Source organism: Neofelis nebulosa, chromosome 2, assembly GCF_028018385.1.
Source record: "Neofelis nebulosa isolate mNeoNeb1 chromosome 2, mNeoNeb1.pri, whole genome shotgun sequence".
NCBI classification, from domain to species: Eukaryota; Metazoa; Chordata; class Mammalia; order Carnivora; family Felidae; genus Neofelis; species Neofelis nebulosa.
Window position 1 is genome coordinate 190,412,545 of NC_080783.1, and position 24,957 is coordinate 190,437,501.

At 38.4% G+C, this 24,957-nt stretch overlaps 1 protein-coding gene and 1 pseudogene across 20 annotated transcripts in view; one reads left to right on the top strand and one right to left on the bottom strand.

Moving 5' to 3' along the window:
* SCMH1 (Scm polycomb group protein homolog 1) overlaps positions 1-24,957 on the top strand; it is a 186,038-nt gene that overhangs the window by 135,977 nt on the left and 25,104 nt on the right. For 18 of the 20 annotated variants that reach the window (XM_058717848.1, XM_058717851.1, XM_058717852.1 and 15 more), the window contains 2 exons: positions 6,589-6,821; positions 10,454-10,580. The exons of 1 other annotated variant lie outside the window; for it this stretch is intronic. In XM_058717848.1, coding sequence (XP_058573831.1) covers positions 6,589-6,821; positions 10,454-10,580 — 360 coding nt within the window. The remainder of the gene's footprint in view (positions 1-6,588; positions 6,822-10,453; positions 10,581-24,957) is intronic. One more of the 20 variants, XM_058717850.1, reaches the window with a different exon arrangement.
* On the bottom strand, positions 11,559-24,280 carry LOC131503797 (protein-associating with the carboxyl-terminal domain of ezrin-like; annotated as a pseudogene).

Below are 24,957 nucleotides of genomic sequence, written 5' to 3' on the forward strand. Positions count from 1 at the left end.
TTCTTTTTCTTGTTACATTGGCCTGCAATACAATGTTGAATAGAAGTGATGATGGTGAATATTTTTATCTTGTTCCATGATTCAGTAATAAAGTATTCAATATTTCACCATTAAGTGTGCTGTTGCCTCTGCTGTTTATAGATGCCCTTGCCTTAAGGAAATTCCAAATTTGCTGATAATTTTTATCATGAATGAGTATTAAAGTTTGTCAAATGCTTTTTTTCTGCATCTATTGAGATGATATATGGGTTCTCTTCTTTATTTTGTATATGTGGTAAGTTCAGCTGATTTTTTTTCTGTTGTTAAACAATCTGTATATCTGGGATACAAACTACTTAGTCACAATATATTATCCTTTTTATATATTGCTGCGTTCAGTTTGCTAATGTTTGTTAAAGATTGTGCATCTATGCTCATGAGGGATATTAGCCTATAGTTTTGTTTTCTTGTAATATCTTTGTCATGCTTTGGTATGAGGATTACATTGGCCTCATAAAATGAGTTGGGGAGTGTCCCTCTTCCATTTATCTGAAGAGACTTTGTACACTCTGTTGTTATTTTTATTTCTTCTTTAAATGTTTGCTAGAATTCGCCAGTGAAGGGATCTGGGCCTGGAATTTTCTTTGCAGAAAGGTTTTTCGTTTCAATTTCAATCTCTTTATTATGTACACAGCCCTTCATGTTCTATTTGGTCTTGTGTCCATTTTAATAAGTCATCTTTTCAAGGAAGTTTCCCATTACATCTGAATTTTCAAATGTAGTTGCATTAAGTTATTCATTATGTCCTATTATTATCTTTTTAATGTCTGGGTTATCTATAATGAAATCCACTCTTTTATTCTTGATATTTGTAGATTGTGTTTCCTTTTTACATTCCTTAATCAGGCTTGTCAAGGGGTTATCTTTTCAAAGAACCAGCCTTTGATGATTTTCTCTGTAATATGTCTGCTTTCTTTTTTCCATTGACTTATCCACTCACACTCACATTATTTCCTTATTTCTACTTTTTTTGAGTTCAGTTTGCTGTTCTTTTCCTAGCTTTTTGAAGTAGAAGCTTAGATCACTGATATTTAACCTTTCTTCTCTTCTAATATAAACATTGAAAGCTATACATTTCCCTCTGAACACCGCTTTAGCTAAATCTCACGCATTTGGATCTGTCATATTTTCATGAATTTTAAGTTCCAAGAATTTTCTTATTTCTATTTTTATGGTGTTTGAGTTATTTCTTAGCATTTGGGATTTTTCCAGTTAATTTCCTGTTATTGATTCCTATTTAAATTCCACTGTGGTTGGACGAAGGGGAGTGGGAGATTCAGGCTTCCAGTTATGGAATGGATAAGGTGTGAAAATAAAAGCTACATCATAGGGAATATACTTAATGATATTATAATAGCATTGTGTGGTGACAGATGTCAGCTACACTTGTTGTGAGTATAGCATAACATATAATGGGATGTTGAATCACTGTGTTGTACATCTGAAACTAATGTAACGTTGTATGTCAACTATACTCAAATAAAAAAATATTTAAAAAGGAAAAAAGACTGAAGGTATCAAAGCAGAAAAATATAAGAATCTTCCTTTTCACTTCTAAGACATAGTTTATTAAGCAGTGATTAGAATAAACAAATGAATGCAGATGTATAAGTTGAATCAGCTGGTACAGAAGAATCTGCAATTCCTTAAGTTCCTGCCTGCAGGTCTGTGTTTTTAGAGCTGTAAATATTTCTGTGTTACTGGTAGTGGAACTGAACACACTAACTTGTTTATCTTCCTGCTGCATTAGAATTTATTAATATAGAGGGATTTGTAAAAGTTTTCCTAAAACACCAAAGCAACAGTGTTTTCTAAAAATAAATGTTATTGGGACGCCTGGGTGGCTCAGTCGGTTAAGCGCCTGACTTCGGCTCAGGTCATGATCTCACGGTTCATGAGTTCGAGCCCCACGTCGGGCTCTGTGCTGACAGCTCAGAGCCTGGAGCCTGCTTCGGATTCTGTGTCTCCCTCTCTCTCTGCCCCTCCCCAGCTTGCGCTCTCTGTCTCTCTCTTTCTCAGAAATAAAACATTAAAAAAAAGTTTTTTAATAAAAATAAATGTTATTGAAGACTGTGGCTGAGACTAAAACTGTAATTAATTATTTAATGCTGTTGTGGTTAGAGAACTTGTTCTGTGTGATTTTAATTCTTTGAACTTTATTCAGGATTGCTTGTTCACCCAGCATATTCCATAAGTATTTGAAAAGAAAGTGAATTCTATACACATTGGGTGTAGTGTTCTATATATGTCAATTAAGTTGGTTGGTTAATTGGTTATTTTATGTTGTTAGTTAATTGAGTTATTCACATCTTCCCTACCCTTACCGTTTTGTTTTGTTTTTTTCAGCTTCTTAGCCTATCAGTTACTGAGAGAGATATGTTGAAATCTCCAATTCATAATTTGTATTTGTCTATTTGTCCTTTTTGTTTTCTAAACTTTCGCTTTATATATTTTGTGTTATTAGGTATATATAAATTTAAGGTTATTATAGCTTCCTTTTGAATTGACTATTTTATCTTGATGAAATGTACCTTTTTAGTCTAGTCGTACTTCTTGCCTTAGAGACTGACTTGTCTGACATTAATATAGCCACAAGAGCTTTCTTTTGTTTAATGTTTACAGGGTATATGTTTTTACATCTGTTTGTATCTTTTTATCTATGTTATATTTCACATGTCCTTATATTTCAAGGCCCTCATGTAAACAGATCTAATTGGGGTACTGGGACGGGGGAAGTTTGGTGCAGTATGTTAATTTTTTCCTATTAATTGTTTTACTTAATCCACTTGTATTTAATATAATCATTCATTTGGATTTAAGTCACTATTTTGCATTTTGCTTTCTGTTTTCTCTTTGAGTTCTTCCTCATTTCTTTATTCTTCCTTTCTTGACTTCTTTTGGATTAATCAGATATATTTTATTCTTCGATTTCTCTCTCCATAGCTTTTAGTATACATTCTTGTATGATTATGTAACCACAGCAGAATTTATTTATTTTAGTTAGCTATACTATGCAAATATGTATCATGGACTTATCAAAGTCTTCCTTAAATAGGTGTTTTGTAACCAGTCCCCAAATAATGCAAAATTCTTAACAAAGTTTAACTCCTTTTGTCCCCTGCTTCCATCCTGTGTGCTATTGGTTTCATATAATTTACTAATACATATATTGTAAACTCTACAAACCATTTTATACCTTCTTGTTCTAAATAGTCAGTTCTTGTTCTAAATTCTTTTATATCTAGCCACATAGTTACCCTTTCTTAGGCTCTTCATTTCTTTCTGCAGTTTCATCTTTCTATCTGGGATTACTTTTCTGCAGCCTGAAGAACTTCCGTTTTATTTCCTATAGTTTAGATCTGCTAGTAACAAGTTCTGTCAGCTTTGATTTATCTGAAAATAATTATTTCACCTTCACTTTTGAAGGAAATTTTCACTGGGTATAGAACTGTAGGCTGGCAGTTTGTATATCTTAGCCCCTTAATATATCATTCTGTTGCTTCTGGCTTCTATAGTTTCTGTTAAAAAATCAGCCATCAATCTTACTGATGCTCCGATAAGATGCCTCTTTTCTCTCTGACTGCTTTAAAAAATTTATCTCTGTCTTTCATTTTATTTGTATTTTATATCTTATTTTCAGCAGTTTAACAGTTATGTGTCTTGATATAGTTTGAGGTATTTTTTTAGATTTTTGCTGCTTGTCATTTGCTGAGCTCTTTCTTCTTTCATTGGTTTCTAAATATTACTTTTGCCTCATTCTCTCTGTCTTCTTGCTCTGGGATTATAGTTACTCATATTTTGGATCCATTGACTATACCCACATGTCTCTAATGCTCTAATCTGTTTTTTCCATACTTTTGCTTCATTTTGGATGTTTTCTATTGATTTTTCTTCAAGTTCATTCATCCTTTTTTCTGCTGGATCTTGTCTTCCCTTAAGTCCATACAACGAGTTCTTAATGTCTCATGTTTTTAATTCCAGTATGTTCATTTAATTTTTCATATAGATTCCAGTTTTCTGTGGGTGTTACCTTTTCTTACATTTTGTTCATCTTTTCCTCTACTTTCTTTACATATTAATTATGATTACTTTAAAGTCTCTGTTCCTCTATCTGGATCATATATAAATCTCCTATTGTCTGTATTTTCTCTTGATTACCACTTTTTTCTGCCTCTTATTATATCTAATATTTTTTGTGTGATATACTGGATATTTTATATAAAAGAACCGTTAAGGCTCCCACTGGTATCTTCCATCAGATATAATTCTTCCTTACTTCTGTTAATCTAATTAGGATAAGGACCTGATTCTCTCAATCTAATCATGGATTGAGCTACTTCAGGTCTGGATTGCACCTGTAGCTTGTCCCTGTTTCTTGGACATGGGCCCTCCTGGGCTCTTGATTGAGAACCTAATAGGTCTCTATCTCCTTAGCCCTGAAAAATTGCAAGAGATTGTCCTACCTTTGAGAGGTTAGGGGTTTGGCTCTTTAACCTCTTACTCCTTACAATTTCAAAATATGGCATTTATCTTGAGGAGGTATGTTTGAGGTACACCTCCTCCTTCTAGTGGGACCTCATTTATCCCCTAAAACCACAAAATTATGAGAGATTTCATTCTGCCTTGTTATAAGCTCTCGGCCTAGCTTCACATCTCCATTGCTCAGACTCAGAACTCAGCAAACGTCCCATGGGGAAAATTGGACACAAGTATGGAGCTCAAATACCAATCAGTCATAGCAGCCTATTGGATTTCTCTTTCCTCCAGTAGAGGTCCTCTGCATAGGCCAAGCCTGAGCCTCAGTTCATGCCCCAAACTGACAAATGCCCTCAGGAAACAAAACAGTGTCAGCTACCTCGGAAGCCCTTCCCCCACTCAGGTCTGGAGTTCCAGTTCATCTAGTCCCTGTGATTTCTACAACACTGCAGTGTCTCTTCAAGAATGTATCTGACTTTTCATCATAATTTATTATATCCTACCTAGAAGCATAAACAGCATTATCCTCTACCTGCCCACTGGAATTAGCTTATGAACTAGCCTCCCTAGTTCTACTCCTGCTGCCTCCCGCCTCTCAGAGAAGCCAGAAGGTTCCTTTCAAGTACATCCTGCCACTCCCCTGCTCATAATCCTCCAGCAGCTTCCCTTCATACTTAGAAAGTTCAAATTCATTTTCATCCTCTGCAAAGGCCTGCACGATCTTATTGCTACTCCCTTTCTAACCTGAACCTCCGACACTCTTCACTCACTCAATTCTAGCTATACTGACCTCCTTACTGTTCCTCAGACACACTAACATGTCCCCATCTCTGGATCTTTGCACTTGTTATGTGCCCCCTACCTGGAAGGCCCTTTCCTCACATCTTCATAATGCTTTGCCTTTATTTCATTGGGGAGCTCTCTGTGTAAATATCACCTCCTCAGAGTGGGCTTTCCTCACCCTCCTTTAGTTTTAATCATAGCACTTACCTGCCCTTATGTTATGTATTTATTTGTCTGTTTTCTGTCTCCCCAACGAGGAGGTAAGCTCCACGAGAGTGAAAACGGTGTCTTGCTAACCTATAGTAAGTGCTCAGTAACTATTTGTGGAGTGAATTAGATGTCCCTTAAGGAGAAGATGGATAGTCAGATATAAAATGGAAAGTGTACTGACATAGATATGTATAGAATGCTTGGGGTGTGGGGGGGAAGTGGCACTGACTTAACTTGGGGAATAGTCACACAAGGCCTCAATGAGGAGGTGGCCCTGGAGCTGAGTGTTGAAAACTGAGTATTGATGTTTGCTTGAATGAAATGGTGTGCAGAGAACAACTGGGCTACAGGGGCAGAACTTTTGACTGCGGGAAACAATTGGGCTAGAGCATGGGGGTGGGGGTGGGGAATGTGTGTCAGGGAATGACATCAGACATAACTGGAGAGCAAGTCGGGGTAAAGTCGCAAAAGTGCTTGGATATCAGAGCAAAGAATTTGGACTTCACCTTGAAGGTAATATGGAGAAACAATTTTTAAAGTAAGGGTGTGAGGAGAGGTGCTGTCAGATGTGTGTATGTATGTCCATGTGTTTCACTACTCCTCATTGCAATGATCACACTAAAACTTTAAGTGAATTGATGTAGAAAATTCCTAACTTGGTTGTCCGGGCCCAGTTTAAAACATAAGTCCTTATCCCCTGTTCACTGTGTAACCTGAAGGTATCATTTCCTCTTTTGAGCCTTGGATCTTCATTCTTAGCAGGAAGAGATTGTAGGCTTCTAAAAGTCATTCCATCTCTGAGCCTATGGGTTCTGTTTATATGCTTTAACTAGATGCCTTGGGGAGAAAAATTTAATATTTTCTCTGCATCTGCCAGAAATAATTAAAACTTCCAATTCTAACCAATCTAAATTCAGTTCTCCTGTGAGATTTTCTAACATTTAGGTCAGATGCCAGGAAACTAGCTTCTTGGGATAAAACTACCCAAGCAGAAGTAGCAAGTCTTTTTTTTTCCCCCTCTGTTTGGGATGGGAATGCAGGTGGGTGGAGGGGGTGATAGAATGAGTCTTTTTCTTGCAGTTGTGATTCCAAAGAATCCCTATCCTGCATCTGATGTGAACACTGAGAAGCCCAGCATCCACAGCAGCACCAAAACTATCTTGGACCATCAACCAGGGCAGAGGGGGCGTAAACCAGGAAAGAAGCGGGGCCGGACACCCAAGCCCCTAATTCCCCACCCCATCTCTACCCCATCCAAGTCAGCTGAACCTTTGAAATTCCCAAAGAAGAGGGGTCCCAAACCTGGCAGTAAGGTAGGTAAAAATGTGGGTTTCCCAGAAAGGGAAATATAAATATAAAGGGTTATAAAGGGGTAACTCACCCATATCCATCCATCTTGGAAAGGGGCATGTCTGGCCCTATTTTCCACCTTGTGTATACTTTTAAACAGGAATCTCCTACATTGTCATCCCTGCTTAGCTAACTTACCTGGGAATTGGTAATGTAGAGATAGGATGGTGTGGATAAGAAACACATTTTGACTGTGAGAGTTACATTTGAGGAAATTCTGGTCTAATGTCTTCCCTCAATGAAAGGCCCTGCTCCTAATTGTTAACCTACCCAGAATGAATGCCCAAGCACATGAACAGAAACAGAAAATTGTACATGTATTTCTTTTTCTAATCCTGCCCCTTCTTTTAAGAAGAAGGAAAGAACATTACTGAATACCTAGCAAGTATAAGGTTCTGTTATCAGACACCATAACATACATATCACGTGATGATCACAAGAACCTAGGAGATGAATGATGTTAATGTCATTTCATAGTGAAGTAAATTGAGACTTAAGAGATGTGAAAGGACTTCCCTAAGGTCACATAGCTAATAAATGGCAAAGGTTCCAGAGATGGGGCCCCACATGTTCTAGTTCCAGGGTCACTGCTGCCTTACCATGGGCACCATGGGTACTCTCCCACATTTCCTGAAGGAGCTAACGCTTACATCTAGTACAGGACAAGACCGCTGAGTCAAGCGTCACTGAGCACCATTACTGCAAGAACCACCTTTTTTTAGTCAAGACACTTCATGCGTGTCTTCCTTAGGGAAACCATTGATAAGAAAGTTCCTCAGCTGCTTCTATAGGGCTTCCTTTGGCATCATCTTCTCCACTCACTTTTTGTCAGGGGATTTTCTGCATCTCCCTCCTGAACTAGACCACCTGAGTTTCAATGCAGAAATGATACCTAGTTCTCCCTGGGCACTCCATTCTAATCTCATGAGTTCTTCCCTAAGTTTGGTTGGTTGACTGACTGTTTTGGCTTTGTGTATTAGCTCCAGTTGACTTCAGTTCTTCTAGAATACAAGCTCCTCAAGGTCAGGAACCTAGTCTTGTTCTTTTCGCTTTTTTCCTGTAGTGCCTTATATCTTAGTCTCTTGGGAAATGTTCAATATATGCAGGATGGATGGATGATTTTACTTATGATGTTCTAATTGAGATGATCTTATTTATTGGCTTTGAATTCTTGATATCACATCCTCATCTTCTATGTAATATATGTGCTCTTGATCTATCTATCACTAACCCCTAGCCCAAGTCCTCGTTCATTTTTGTCTCCACTTCTCTCTTCTTATTCTCCTGCTATGGAGAGACACTGAAGGCTCTAAAGATTCCAAGGCCAAGAAGCCATGCTTTTGATGATGTGAAGACATTTTAAGGGCATCATGTTAACCTTGAAAGTTTGCAAAGACAGAATTAAAAAGTAGAAACTCAAGCAGATAGACTTTGTCTCAACATAAAAGGAACAGTTAAATCTATCCCAAAACAGAAGTAGTGATCTGCCAAGAAGAAGAAGAAGAAGAAGAAGAAGAAGAAGAAGAAGAAGAAGAAGAAGAAGAAGAAGAAGAAGAAGAAGAAGAAGAAGAAAAGAAAAATAAAGAGGAAGTAGTGATCTTCCATCACTAGAGGCATTTTGTCAGGGACTAGATGACTATACGGGAGGGATATTTTCAGGAGAGGGAAGTAGGAGAGAGAGAGTTGGATTAAGTGGCCTTTGAGATCCTTCAAAACCTAAACACTGCGATTCTATGATCGCTGCTGTTCTGCTTCCTTGGGAAGTCCTAAACATAGTAATAACCAAAGTCCCCGTTCTTTCCAACCCTCTTGAAAACAATAATTCTCATCTTATCCTGTATATTATGGGCTGGCATTTGACTCGCTAATTCCCCCTCCTGTCCTTATGACTACTTCTGTAAATGTATATGCCTTCCACTTAACCCATGGCCCTTCTGTTCCCTTCTAAAGTGAAGTGGTCTCATGACTAGAGCAGAGGCTTTGAAGCCAGACAAACAGGTTTATATCTCATTTCCATTTCTTACCACTTGTGTGACTGTGAGAAACATCTTTGAGTAAGGCTCTGAGCTCCAGTTTTCTCACCAATAAAATGGAGATGAGGTAATATATGAATAGATATGATACATGTATCTCAAATAATAATGATGTCTTCCATCTCTCTGCTTTCTGCTACAATATTTGGGCTCCTAACCTACCAGGCTTGTTCCTTCAGGGATCCCGTGAAATCCCACCACCAACTCAGTGAAGTTGAACTGATGTTTCCCTTCTTCCCTGGCTCCTTGTTTATTTAAACTTTTATTTTAAGCAGTATCAAAAAAAAAAAAAAAAAAAAAAAAAAAAAAAAAAAGAAAGAAAGAAAAAAGAAATGTCCATGTCCCATGTATGCTTTGAATGTTTCATGTTTGTATGATAACTTCCACAGACAAGGCCATCTTATATATGCCTGCTGTCACTGGTGCTGTCACTTTAGATAATACACGCCTAGAAGGCAGACAGGTTTATATAACTCCCAGCAGTGGAAACAACATGGGACATTTAGTAAAAAGGGATTTCTGAACCTCAGTGATGATTACAATTTCCTTGCATTCAGAAAGGCTTTTAGAAAACTATTTCTTGGAAAGAACCTTCTGAGATCTTTCTCTCCTACAGACTGCCCTGAACAGCATAGAGGAGATATTCGATTTTTCTTAAATCATTTGTAATCCTTCCCCCATTATTGGTATTCCGTACTGTGTGCTTCGTTCAGAATGTTTATTGAGACTTATTATATGGCAATTGCCATACTAGGAACAGTACTCAGAATCAGACCCTCAAGGAGCTCCAGGCTAATAGGGGACACCAGTATGTAAATATATATGACAATACATTGTGACAGATGCAATACAAAGTACAGAGATAGCACAAAAGAGACAGTAACTAGAGGAAATCTAGAAAAAATTTCCTGGATAAACAGATATCTATAAGGTAAAAAAAAAAAAAAGAGAAAGAAAGAAAGAAAGAAAGAAAGAAAGAAAGAAAGAAAGAAAGAAAGAAAGGCCATTCCAGGCAGAAGGGACAGATATTACTGTAAAAGCAGAGCCCAGGTAAAATTGCAGAGCTTTTAGAGAAGTAATTTAGTTAGAGATTCAAATCTTAGGGTAGAAAGTTTAAGATAAGAAATGGCAGACGATAAGCTGAAGAGGTAGACAGAGGAACGAATTGGTAGTTAGGGGAAGGAACGTTTCCATTTTTAAAGAGAGAAGCAAAGTACAAAATAATGTCAAAGTAGACTTAAGCCTTTTGTACTTTTGTGTGCCCAGCTGATGAAGAACCTGGAATTTCAAATGATAACATTGAATCTAGTATAAATGACAGTGAATTAAGCGCTGGCTCTGTAGAAGCCCAGAGTCTTGTACATAGATTCAGAAAATATTTACTAAGCATCTACTGTATGTAAAGTTTGGGGCAAGATTCTGTGTGGAAAACAAAGTGAACACACAGCCCTATCCACAAATACATATTTCGTTTCATGGGTGAATCGAGTACTAGGAATAGAGGAATCAGAAGACAAGTTACCTGTCATGGGTAGCAAACTTTTCCCCCTCCGTTTTGACAGAGGAAACCTCGGACTTTGCTGAACCCACCACCCACCTCACCAACAACCAGCACCCCTGAACCGGACACCAGCACTGTACCCCAAGATGCTGCCACCATCCCCAGCTCAGCCATGCAGGCCCCCACAGGTAAGAGCAGATCATGGTATTAGCTACAACAAGGCCCAGGCCCAGTATCTGTACTTTCTCTTGTCTTGCACCAGCAATTAGACCCCTGTCCATTTGTAAACCTAAATCAAATCTTTAAAAAAAAAAATTTTTTTATCTTTGGCATTTGAAATAGTTTCAGAGAAACCTTCATCCTTTCCAAGCAATTGAAGAAACTTGGATAGATATTCTGTGAACTCAGGGCTGGGGAGCTGGGGCATGGGGTGGGGTGGAGGCAGGGCCAGCACCAGGAGCCCCTGGCCCACTTTGTATTAATACTCATCCTTTCCACTTGGGAGTGCTCCCTGTTTACTGATCCCTTGCAGGATCCTTCCAGCATTACAGTAATCCTGCCACCACTCAAATACGTGTGCAACTGCTCTGATTTTTTTTTTTTTCTAGTGAAAATAGTCTTTCTTGGATATTTAGAAAACAGGATTGTGGGAGATATTTCTCATTAAGAATTTTGGTATACTACAACACATGAGGAAGAGTCAGTAACCGCCCAGGGTCCCACAGGGCTATTCGCTCAGCACGACTGTAACCCGATAAGCTGCCTAAGAAAACCTTAGCAATTTAAAATCGTTTATATACCTTATAGCTAAAGTTTTTTTCCATAAGTTATATTTTATAGTAGAACTTAATTACTCTTTTCTGACTGTTCAAGAAATGGCACAAAATTAAGCTAATCAACTTGGGTATTTGTATTTATTTTCTTCTCTCCTGGGGAGTAAATTCAGCCTTTGCACAGCCACTTGGTTTCACAGAGCTCTTAGTCAAACGCACACGGCTCTTCCTCGGAGAAACCAGAGCTATGAGCCTCTTCACTGCCTGGGACTCTCAGCCGCCACTCAAGGAAGGGCTCATACTTGAGTTAGCACAGGCTGGAAAAAGAGCTCCTGGAAGGGCAAAAACAGGGCGCCCCGGTGGTTTTTATCTGTGGAGCCTGCTGTTGAGGTATTAGTTTGATTTTTTTTTTTCCTTAAAGGAATCCTTTCTCCTACAGTGTAACTGCCACGCATTGTCACCAGTACCGTCTTCCTAGTTCGACTTCCCTTCCCCTCCCCAGCCTTCAGACTCTCCCGCAGTAATTTCTGCTGCAGCAAAGTTTGAGGAAAGCTGCATCATTGGTGGGACATCATCTTATTGGGAACCATCATCTCTGTCCTCAGTTCAGGTAAAATAAGAATAGTGGCTGCAGGCTTAATTTCCAGGATCGTATCAACAAACCCATCCAACTCAAGATCTTGTAGTGGCTTCTTTTTTACTTGAATTGGCAAGCTCTCCTAAACCCAGTTCTGATGGAACCTTAAACCTCCTTCCTTGTGACACTTCTGGCAGCTTGGTTTGGTCTGGCTCGTCCCCGCTCTGTGCAAGACTGGTCTTTTGGGGTGGGCTTGATTTCAAAGGCTTGGACTCTTCGGTGAGTGGAAGCAGGATAGGAATGGCCTTTTGCTCCCCTGAGGTGACAGGTCTCTTGCAGAGTGAGCAGTGGTTCCGCTCCAGGGTTTCTCTTAGGATCTTGGCTGCTCGGTGCTAAGTCATCCCACAGTTCCCCGTCTGCACTAGTGAGTGAGTGGGGCCTTGGCAGCATCCAAGGGTTCTGTAGGACAGATCTGTGCTTTGACAGTTTGCTGTGCAGACTTCCTTGGCTTGCTCCACTGAGGCAACTTTTTACAACTTGATGGGAGGTTTTCACTGTCTTCTGAGGTATTTTTTTACATCTGAGGTTCCGTTTGTGGGAAATTCAATAGGCTGAGAAAATCACTCACTTTCTGAAGAAAGGTCAATACTTGTAGTCGAACTTGAGGCAGTGCGTTTGAAGACGTTGGTTCTTTCCTCCTCCCACAATCACCTCTGGTCCAAGTAGAGAGACCACCGTTGCCAGGCTGTGACGAGTAACTGCCACAGTGGAATCACGGGTAGCATGCCGGCCTGGTAATACCTGTGACGAGGTGACTTTCTTCAGCTGCTCCTGAGTGAAGTGCTCCACACAAGCCTCCAGGTGAGACAGCAGCACTTTCCACGTGTGCTCATCGTGACCCTCAAACAGCTGGAGCGGCACGGGGATCACCTGTGACTGGAACGGGGCCAGCAAGAGCCAGCAAGGGAGTTCTGGGGTTTCTCCCTGTGCACTGTCTTTTACGGAGCCAAGCAGATGAGGAAGAAAACTTTGAAAGGCTGCTGGCTCTGCACACACCACCTGGTTAAGCAGAAGAGGCACCAACCATGATGCTATTAATTCCTCTCACGAGCAGCTGAAACTTGAAGAATTCTGATTTTTTTTCCTCTTTACTCTTCAACATTAAACTTTTCAAGAAATTCACAACTTCTAGACCATCGTTCCTGAGGAGGTCATGGGCAAGGTGCAGAGTGCTGGCTGACATCTTGGAATGGGATAAAGCAAGGTCTGTTGAAAGCTGAGGAGAACCAAAACGGAGACCCAGAGCTACAGTTATTTTCCAGAGAGTGCCTTCTCCCTCTTCTCAGGACCCCTGTAGCTGCAGACTGACCAAAGCAAACATCAGCCCATACAAACCCAAACAAAGCCCAGGCTGATTTTTTAGCATCATTGATGGTGGCAAACTTGGTGCTGTGAGAGTGAACATGATTTTTGGAGACCAACCAATGAACATTTGATTCAGAGCAAAGTGTGGTGACTATTTTTTTTATCTGTCTCCATTTCATAAACCAGCCATCTATGAAGGTAACTGAAAGAGCTACACCAGTAGAATAGATATACAGTCTCCCAGTGGGGTAACTATAAAGAATAATTCTCATTTCTTTTCTTTTTTTTAATTTATTTATTTCGAGAGAGAGAGAGAGCCTGAGCAGGGGAGAGGCAGAGAGAGAAAATCCCAAGCGGGCTTTGCATATCAGTGCGGAGCCTGAGGCCTGGCTCGATCCCACGAACCACGAGATCATGACCTGAGCCGAAACCAAAAGTCGGACACTTAACTGACTGAGCCGCCCAGGTGCTCCTCTTTTTTTTTTTTTTTTTTTTTAAGTTTATTTATTTTGAGAGAGAGAGGGAGGGAGGGGCAGGAGAAAGGCAGAGAGAGAATCCTAAGCAGGCTCCACACTGAGACCACAGACCTATGTAGGGCTCGATCCCACAAACCATGAGATCATGACCTGAGCCAAAACCAAGAGTTGGATGCTTAACTGACTGAGCCACCCGGGTACCCCATGAATAACACTCATTTCTTATGTGTAAGGTAAAGATACGTGTGTGAAACCTTACTCTGCTTACTCTGCAGATTCTCCACCTTCTTTAGAGATATTTAAGCAATTGGAATAGTCCCCAGGGAAGTTAGCATAGTCTTTTTCTTAGAGTTAACTATGTCTCCACCCAAATCCTGGAATGTTAGAGCTTGAAGGGAAGGCCAGCTATGTTTCTTCTCCAACTAACCATTGGAAGACAACATAGTCTACCTGTGGTATTTATGTCCAGTTCTAGTCAGGGTCTTATCACATATTTCTCCAAATACATCATCTGCATCTAGCCCCAGCCAATGACTGGGTTTGCTTAGTCTAAAAGAGTGTCATTAGATTAATGAAACAGTGGCCTTTGCCCCTAAGCTCCATGGATGAGGAAGAAAAACACAGATGAACACTTTTCTATGAATCAATAGAAATATTGATTATGTTTTCCAACCCCTGGATGCCTGTATATTTGCTTGGTTTGCCCCATATCATTCTGGATACCTCTAAGGTGCCTAGTTGTCTTTTCAGCATTACCTGGAAGACCCACATTAGTGGATCGCTTTGGCTATTAAGAGCCCTTTCTGGTTCCGTACAAATTTGAGGATTGTTTGTTTTAGCTCTGTAAAGAATGCTGGTGTTATTTTGATAGGGACTGCATTGAATATTTAGATTGCTTTGGGTAGTATTGACATTTTAATGATATTTGTTTGTCCAATCCATGAGTATGGAATGTTTTTCCAGTTTTTTGTGTCTTCTTCAATTTTTTCATAAGCTTTCTGTAGTTTTCATTGTATAGATTTTTCACTTCTTTGGTTAGGTTTATTCCTAGGTATCTCGTGGTTTTTGGTGTAATTGTAAATGGGATCGATTCTTTGATTTCTCTTTCTGCTGCTTTGTTATTGGTGTATAGAAATGCAACTGATTTCTGTACATTGATTTTATGTCCTGCGACTTTGCTGAATTCATGGATCAGTTCTAGCAGTTTTTTTGGTGGAGTCTTTTGGGTTTTGCACATAGTGTCATGTTGTCTGCAAAGAGTGAAAGTTTGGCTTCCTCCTTGCCAATTTGGATACGTTTTATTTCTTTGTGTGACAACCCACTTTAGAAGCTGAAGATTTAACTCTTCTTAATCTCCTTGTCACTTACCCACCCACACACACTTCCCTATCTTAATACCATGATATTATAATTTTGATTAGATTGAAAGTCAGTATTTTGTCATTGTAATTTGTGGAATGCTATTCTCAATTGAACCAAGTAGTGTACTATGATTATTCTTCCTTTGTTGCACATTTTGTTTTCAGAGTAAATCTTGTTGATTTCTTTATGTGTTTATTTTGCTAGATAGTTATTAATTCACCCTTAAGCTCTCTTACTACTATGTATATCTCTCTTTATGTTCAAGCACATTATATATTCTATCCATTTCAAACCCTTAAAGAGAAGTCTCTTCTGGAGCCTTCTGAGTTTCTCAACATCCTCTTCTCCTACCATTTGTGTTCTTCCTGGTTTGCTCCTTCCCATGTCTTTATTTTCCCATGTAAATCTTTCATAGATATGCATGTTTAATTTTGCATGAAACCTGTTTGTTCTCTTTGAAGCTTCTCTTCATCAGTAGTATTCTGCAGTCTCACCTGAGATGTGAGTATTTTTACTGGCCATGCTGGACACTTCATGTGCCCATCCATTCTTTAGTTTCTTGAAATTTTCTTAAATTCTTTTTTCAGTGACTTCCTCCCACTTCTTTGTCTCCCTTCACTCCTTCTGGCACACATGTTATTCAAATGTTGAACCTCTTGAACTCGTAGTGTAATATTATTAACCCTCTTTATTCTTATCCCTATTCTCCTTGACGTTTTGCTCAACTTTTGTCAAAGCTTACCTCAACTGTATCTTCCAGACTTTGTATTTAGTTTCTTGTGTCTAGCATCTTACTTTTAAAGTATCCTTATTCATTATTCTAGTGGCATTTTCCAAAGGGTGTTTGGTGGAAAACCAGTCCTGCAAAATTATCTGCCTAAAAAGATCCTACATACATTTAGGAAATTGGTCACATACACTTAGTGTATGTGACTTCCCCACTCTTGGATATTTGCATCTGCTATGAACTCTTTTTTGTTTTCTGAATTTTTTACTAGACTGGTTTTTGTTTTTTTTTTTTAGGTTCACAACAAAATTGAGCAGAAGGTCCAGAAATTTTCCATATACCCCTGCCACCACACATGCACAGCCTTCTCTATTATCAGCATTCCCCCACCAGAGTAGTAAGTACATCTGTTTCAAGTGATCAACCTCTATTGAAACATCATTATCACCCAGGGCCCGTAGTTTACATTAGGGTTCTCTTGTGGGGTTGTACATTTTGTGGGTCTTCACAAATGTATAATGGCATGTATCCACCATCATAGGGTAATACAAAATATTTTAACTGCCCTAAAAAAACGTCCATGCTTTGCCTATTCATCCCACCTTCCCCCCTAACTTCTGGCAACCACTCATCTTTTTGCTGTCTCTGTAATTTTACCTTTTCCAGAATGTCATGTATTTGAAATTATGCAGTATGTAGCCTTTTCACACTGACCTTTTCACTTAGTAATGTGCATTTAAATTTTCTTCATGTCTTTTCATGGCTCATTTCTTTTTAGGGCTGAATGATATACCATTGTCTGGCTGTATCACAGTTTATCTATTCACCTACTGAAGGACATCTTGTTTGCTTCCAAGTTTGGGCAATTATGAATTAAGCGGCTGTAAACATCCATGTGCAGATTTTTGTGTGGACATAAATTTTAAATTCCTTTGGGTAAATACCAAAGAATGAGATTGCTGGTCATATGGTAAGAGCGTGTTTAGTTTTGTAAAGTATGGCCAAACTGGCTTCCAAAGTGGCTGTACCATTTTGCACTCCCACAAGCAATGAATGAGAGTCGCTTTTGCGCCACATCCTCGCCAGCATTTGGTGGTGTTAGTGTTCTGGATTTTGGCCATTCTAATAGGTGTGCAGTGGTATTTCATTGTTGTTTTATTTTGCGTATCCCTAATGATATACACACATACAAGGGAAAGCGTCTTGTCATATGTTTATTTGCTATTTATGTATCTTCTGAGATAGCTAACAGTTTTTAATTGGGTTCATTTTCTTATTGCTGACTTTTTAAAAATTCTTTGTATATTTTGGGAAACAGTTCTTTATCAGGTGTACCTTTTGCAGATTTTTCTCTCCCTCTGTGGCTTTTCTTCTCATTATCTTGATTGTGTCTTTCACAGAGCAGAAGATTTCAATTTTAATGAATCCAGCTTATCAACTATTTCTTTCATGGATCACACCTTTGGTGTTATATCTAAAAAGCCGTTGCCACACCCCAAGGTCATTCTCATTTTTTCTCCTGTTTTATTTTCTAGGAGTCTTATAGTTTTGAATTTTACATTTAGGTCTGTGACCTATTTTGAGTTAATTTTTGTGAAGGGTATAAAGTCTGTATCTAGATTCCTTTTTTTTTTTTTTGCATGCAGCTGTCCGGTTGTATCAGTGCCACTTGTTGAAATGACCTTGTTTTTCTCTATTGCATTGCCTTTGTTCCTTTATCAAAGATCAGTTCACTGTATTTATGTGGGACTGTTCTTCAGCTTTCTGTCTGTTCCTTGATCTATTTGTCTATTCTTTCACCAATACTATACTGTCTTGATTACTGTAGCTTTCCAATGAGTCTTGAAGTTAGGTAGTTTCAGTCCTTGTTCTTCTCCTTCAATATTGTATTGACTATTTAGAGGTTTTTTGCCTCTCCATATAAACTTTAGATTCATTTTCTCAGTAGCCACAAAGTAACTTGCTTGGATTTTGATTGGGATTGCATTGAATTGTAGATCAAGTTGGAAAAAACTGACATCTTGACAATATTGGGTCTTCCTGTCTGTGAACATGAGATATCTCTTCATTTGTTTAGTTTCCTCTTTCTTATTTTATTTTTTTATTATGATAAGTGTACTCTTTAATTCCCATCACCTATTTCACCCATCCCCCTACCCAACTCCCCTCTGGTAACTATTAGTTTGTTCTCTGTAGTTAAGAGGGTTTTTTAATTATTATTATTCATCAGACTTTGTAGTTGTCCTTATGTAAGTTCTACATATTGTGTTAGGTTTATTCCCAGTATTTTATTTTTGGAGGTACTAGTGTGAATGTATTGTGTTTTTAATTTCAGATTTCACTTGTTTCTTGCAATTTGACTTTTGTATATTTACCTTGTATCCTGCAACTTTGCTATAATTGTTTATTAGTTCCAGGATTTTTTTTTTTTTTGTCAATTCTTTTGCATTCTCTACATAGACATTTGTGTCATCTGTGAAAAAGAGAATTTTATTTCTTCTTTCCCAATCTGTATACCTTTTATTTCCTTTTCTTATTACATTAGTCAGGACTTCTGGTACAATAATGAAAAGTTGTAGTGAGAGGGAACATACTTACCCTGTTCCTGATCTTAATGGGAAAGCTTCTGGTTTCTCACCATTAAGTGATGTCAGCTGAAGTTTTTTTTTGTAAATATTCTTTATCAAGCTCAGGAAGTTCCCCTCTAGTCCTTATTTGCTGAGAGTTTTTATCATGAATCAGTCTTGGATTTTGTCAGATGTTTTTTCTGCATCTATTAATATGATCATGTAATAGTTTTTTTTTTTTAGCCTGCTTATGTGATGTATTACATTAATTGATTTTTTAATGTTTTGAACCAGCCTTGCACACCTGAAATAAATCTCATTTGGTTGTAGTGTATATATATATTTTTTAATGTATTGTTGGATTGGATTTGCTAGTAATTTGTTGAGGATTTTTACATCTACGGACATTGGTCTGTAATTTTCTTTTCTTGTAATGTTTTTCTCTGGTTTTGGTATTAGGGTAATGCCAGTCTCCTAGAATGAATTATGAAGTATTCTCACTGCTTCTGTTTTCTAAAAGAGCTTATAGGTAATTGGTAAAATGTATTTTTTAAATACTTAGTAGAATTCACCAGTGAATCCATCTGAGTCTGGTGCTTTCTATTTTGGAAGAATATTAATTATTGACTCAATTTCTTTAATAGTTATTGGCATATTCAGATGATCTTTTTCTTCTTGTGTGAGTTTTGGCAGACTGTGGATTTCATGGATTGGTCCATTTTATCTAGATTATCAAATTTGTGGGCCTAGAATTATTCATAGTATTGCTATGGTATCCTTTTAATGACTATGGATCCGTAGTGGTGTCCCCTCTTTTATTTCTGATAGTAGTAATTTGTGTCATTTTTTTTAATTTGGCCTGTCTAAAGGCTTTTGATACTATTGATCTCTTCAAAGAACGAGCTTTTGGTTTCATTGATTTTGTTGTTCGATTGACTTCTTGTTTTCAGTGTCATTGATTTCTGCTGTTCTTTATTATTACTTTTCTTATGCTCACTTTAGATTTAATATGCTTTTTTTTCTAGTTTCCTAGAGTAGAAGCTTAGATTTATTTTTTTAATGCTTATTTATTTTTGAGGGAGAAAGAGACAGAGTGCGAGCAGAGGAAGGGCAGAGAGAGAGGGAGACACAGAATCCGAAGCAGGCTCCAGGCTCTGAGCTGTCAGCACAGAGCCCAAAGCGGGGCTCAGACCCACAAGCTGCAAGATCATGACCTGAGCTGAAGTCGGCTACTCGACTGACTTAGCCACCCAGGTGCCCCAAGCTTAGATTATTGATTTCAGATCTTTCTTCTTTTCTAATACGTACGTTCAATGCTATATATTTCCCTCTATCCACAGCTTTTGCTGCACCCCAGAAATTTTGATAAGTTGCATTTCTATTTTCATTTAGTTCAAAATATTTTTAAATTTATCTGGAGATTTATTCTTTGACCCATGTGTTATTTATATATATATTGTTTAACCTCCAAGTATTGGGGGGATTTTCCACCTATACGGAATTACGGAATTACGGAATTATATCCGTAATTCTATTACGGATTTTTTGTTTATTCCATTGTGGTTTAAGAGCAAACATTGTATGATTTCTATTCTTTTAAATTTATTAAGGTTTATTTTATAGCCCAGTGTGTGGTCTGTCTTCATGAATGTTTCATGTGAACTTGAGAAGAATGTGTGTTCTGCTGTTGCCGAGTGAAATAACCTACAGATATCAATTATATCCAATTGATTGATGGTGCAATTGTGTTCAACAGTGTACTTACTATTTTCTGCCTGCTGGTTCCGTCCATTTCTGAGAGAGAGATGACCATTTCTGAGAGAGAGATGATGAAATCTCCAATTAAAATAGTGGATTCATCTGTTTATCTTTGGAGTTCTATTAATTTTTACCTCGGACTTTTTTTTTTTTTTTGATTTATTTATTTTTAATAGAGAGAGACAGAGCACACGTGGGGGAGGGGCAGAGAGAGAAGGAGACACAGAATCCAGAGCAGGCTCCAGGCTCCGAGCTGTCAGCACAGAGCCTGACATGGGGCTGGAACTCACAAACCGCGAGATCATGACCTGAACCGAAGTCGGATGCTTAACTAAGCCACCCAGGTGTCCCTTTACCTCTGACATTTTGATGGTCTGTTGTTAGGTGCATATACCAAAAGAATTGATATATCTTCTGGGATAAATGATGATTATATCATTATGTAATGCCCATCTTCATCTGCAATAACTTTCCTTGCTCTGTAGTCTGCTCTGTCTGAAATTAATATAGTTATCTTTCTTTCTTTTAATTAGTGTTAGTATGGTATATCTTTATCTCTGCTTTTCATCTATATGCCTCTTTATAGTTAGAGTGAGTTTCTTGTAGACAACATAGAGTTGGGTCTTGTTTTTTGATCCACTTTCAGAATCCCTTTTAACTGATGTTTAGACCATTGATATTTAAAGTGATTATTGACATAGTTTGATAAGTACCATATTTGTTGAGTTTCCTGTTTGCTGCCTTTGTTCTTTGTGCCTGTTTTTGTCTTCCACTTTTTCTCTGCCTTTGGTGGTTTTAAATGAGCATTTTATATGATTCCATTTTTTTCTCCTTTTTTAGAATATGTTATACTTTTTTAGGGTTTGTGTTTTTTAAGTTTATTTATTTGAGACAAAGTGTGAGTTGGCGGGGCAAGGCGCTGGGGGGAGGTGGGCAGGGAGAAAGGGAGACATAAAATCCCAAGCAAGCTCCCCACTGTCAGCACAGAGCCGGAGGCAGGGTCAAACTCATGAAACCGTGAGATGGTGACCTGAGCTGAAACCAAGAGTTGTATGCTTAACCAACTGAACCACCCAGGTGCCCCTCTTTTTTAGTGATTTCCCTAGAATTTACAATATGCATTTATAATTAATCCAAGTCTACTTTCAAATAGCACTATACCACTTCACAGATATAATAACAAGAAATCCTAATTCCTCTTTTCCATCCCTTGTATGATTGCTGTCCTTCATTTCACTTACACATAAGTGTTAGTAAGTATATACATAACACGTACAAATATATTGTTGTTATTTCTATTTTGAACAAACTGTTATCTGTTAGATCAGTTAAGAATAAGAAAAATAAGTTTCTATTTTGCCTTCATGTATGTCTCCTACAGTGCTCTTTATGTAGAGTTGAGTTTCTGATTGATACTATTTTCCTTCTCTTCAAGGAACTTCTTGAACCTTTTTTGCAAGATAATCTACTAGTAATAAAGCAACAAACTCCCTCTTTTTTTTTTTTTTTTTTTTTTTTGTCTGAGAAAGTCTTTATTTCTCCATCACTTTTGAAGGCTAATTTTTCAAGGTACAGAATTCTGGGTTCGTGGATGTTTTCCCTCAACACTTTATTTCACTCCAGTGTTTTCTTGCTCACGTGGTTTCTAAGGATGTAAGTTTTGCTGTTGCTCCTCTATAGGTGAGGGGGGTTTTCAAGATTTTTTTCTTCATTTTTTGATTTTCTGCATTTTTATATAATATGCTTAGTTGTAGCATTGTTTTTGGTATTTCTCATGCTTGATGTTCTCTGATCTTCCTAGATCTATGGTTTGGTGTGTGATACTAATTTGCAGAAATTCTTCTGTCCTTATCCCTTCAAAAATTTCTTTTGTTCCTTTCTTTATTCTCCTTCTGATATTCCTATTATGTGTTTACTGCACCTTTTATAGTTATCCCACAGTTCCTGGATAGTCCCTTGGGAGTTTTTGTTTTGTTTAGTTTTTTCAGGTTGTTTGTTTTTTTTTTTTCTCCTTGCTTTTCAGTTTGGGAAATTTCTATTGAGATATCATCAAGCCCAGTGATTCTTTTCTTGGCTATGCCCACTGATAAGTCTACTAATGAGTCCATCAAAGGCAGTCATTTCTGTTGCCGTAAACATTGCAACAGATCTCTAGCATTTCTTTTTGATTCTTTCTTAGAATTTCCATCTCTTCATTTACATTGCATATTTGTTTTGCATGCTGTCTACTTTATTCATTAGAGCCCTTAGAAAAAAATCATAGTTTTAAATTCCCAATCTAATAATTCCAACATCCCTGCCTTGTCTGAGTCTGGTTTTTATGCTTTCTAGTCTAAGGCTAGTTTCTTATGTGTATGCTTTAGTCTTATGCTCTGTCTCTTAAAACTGCAGTTTTTGCCTTTTAGTATACCTTGTAATTTTTCTCTTGATAACCAGACATGATGTACTAGGTAAAAGGAGTTGTTGTAAATAGGCCTTTACTAATGTGATGGTAAGGTTCTGGGAAAGGAAGAAGTGTTCTATAGTCCTATGATTAGGTCTCAGTCTTTGCGGGGGGAGGGGGGGCGTGGGGAAGGGCTGTGCCCCTAAAGTATGAACTTCACCAGTATTTCTTATCCTCCTTGCCCTTAGGTGGGACAGGATGGCTGGAGGAGGCTAGAATTGGGCATTTCCCTTTCTCCCAGGTAGGTTAGGCTCTATCACATCCCAGCAGGTTAAGCTCTGGTAAAATAGTTTTACCTGAGGGCGGGCCTTGTTAAGGCCAGTCTACTCTTCTGTAGACTCTTGCATGTTTTCAAAATGGTTCCTTTTCTGCACTCACTGATGGAAGCATGAGGGGATTTTTCTCTAAGACTGTGAGAATGTGGTTGAGCTCCTAAAGGTAAAACTCACAAAATTGTGGGACACCTCCCCCTCAATGACTGGGTTTCTCTAGAGTTTTTAACTCTCAGACTTGTCCACGCTAAACTTCCAGCAATTCATCAGCTACGTTTAGATTTTCCTGCCTTGGCATTGGTTACTGTGGAAAGTGTCTGCTCATGGGTTTCTGCTTGGTAAAATGTGGTTTTCTGTATTCTCCCATTTGTCTCCAAACTTGGGTGGCATCAGTTTGCCCTGTGACCTCACTTCTTTGAAGGATCTAAAAAGGATTGTTAATTTTTCATTTTGTTCAGCTTTTCACTTGTTGTTAAGATAGAATAGCCACTTCCAAGCTTTTAACATACTGAACCTGTCTCCAATTTTTTTGCAGCCTCTGATTTCATGGATGCAGTAGAAAACCAAAACATGACAATTATAAATTTTAATATTTTAATATTTAATATAAAATTTATATATTTTCAAAACAGGGCAAAAGCATAAACTATGAAAGAAAGGCATATAACCTTTTATATACCAGAAAAAGGTAATATTAAAATTAAGACAACTCATCTCTCTTCTACATGGCATCATTTGGAGTAGCTCATTTGGGACTGGAGGATCCAGTTCCAAGATGGTTCATTCACATGGCTAGCAAAATTGGTGCCGGCTATTGGTTCTTCTCTACACGGACCTCTCCAGAGGGTAGTTTGGGCTTCCTCATACCATGGGAGGTGAGTTCCAAGAGCAATTGTCCCAAGAGACAAGAAGTAGAGACTTCCATTTTCTTAAGACTCAAGCCCCCTAATTAGCATAGCATCATTTCTACCATATTTTACTGATTAAGCAGTCATAGAGCTCAGATTCAAGAGAAGGAGAATAGACCCTACTCTTCTATAGGAAGAGGGTCAAAGAATTATAGACCATATTTTAAAGTCACCTCAGTCTACTCTCTGGACATAATTCATTTACATTTTTCCTGCCTGGGAAATTTATTCTTCCCCTTGCAAGAGTCTCCATTAAAAGTCTCTTACCTTTACAAATCAGGCTCTGGATCTGGGATCTCATCATCTAAATCAGATGCAGGTGCAGATGAGACCTCCCAGGTGCAGATTGTCAGGCACAGCTCCTTGAGTGTCGTTCCTCTCAATCTGAAGACCTGTGAACTAAAGAAAAATGCTGTCTGCTCCCCACGTAGCCCACCTGCAGTGGTGGGACCGGCATTGGGTAACTTACAGATACACCCATCCAACCGGGAGTAGTCCCTGGCCTGTAGAAATTCTGAAATCCAGCCGGGCGCATGTTGCCAGCTCCTTAATTAGACCCAATATTACTTTCTTGGGACTGTTTTCCATGGCTCTCAGCTTTGTCCTCTGAATCATCCTTCCTTTTCCACAGAAAACTGAGGTTGCTTTCTTGGTCTTCATCCCGTCTGTGAAAGGTTTGGGTCTAAAGGCTTCTTCTGTTCATTCTGTACCATTTCTGTCCCTTTTAGTCTGAGCTGCCAATGCTTCCACCACAATGAGTCTCTTAGAAACTTGAGGGGTTTACTAGGAATATTATTGGGATTTTCTTCATTAGACAAAGGCACAACCAAAATCTCTTGAAGATAAGCTCTTCTCTACTTTGGGCTTCCTCTGTGGCTGCTGTGAGACAATGCTCTTAAGAGTCTTAGGAACTCCTACCGTTTAAGGGAAAAAATCTGCAAGACTGAGCCCTAGGATTCTTAGAGGGCCCTTTGGTCAGAAAGAGTCTACGAAGCATAGTCTTAATCATTCTGGCACCTTAATAAAATATTTTATTGCCCCATCTGGATTTGACCCTTTCATAACTTAGAATTATTTGCCTTCTGGAAGGACTAGAAATGAGAAGCAATTTTATTTGTGGGCTTTTTAAATTTTTATATATTTTTTAAGCTCATCTTTCTCATTCTGCATTTTTATCATAGGCAATGAGAAGCCACCTTGCACTTTCATTACTTTGTCTGGAAGTCTCTTTAGCTATTTCACGAAGCTCACCAGGTACATTTATTTCCTAGTCCCCTGTTACTGCAGATGACAGTGTCATCAAACTCTAGATCACTACCTACCCACGTGGCCCCTGT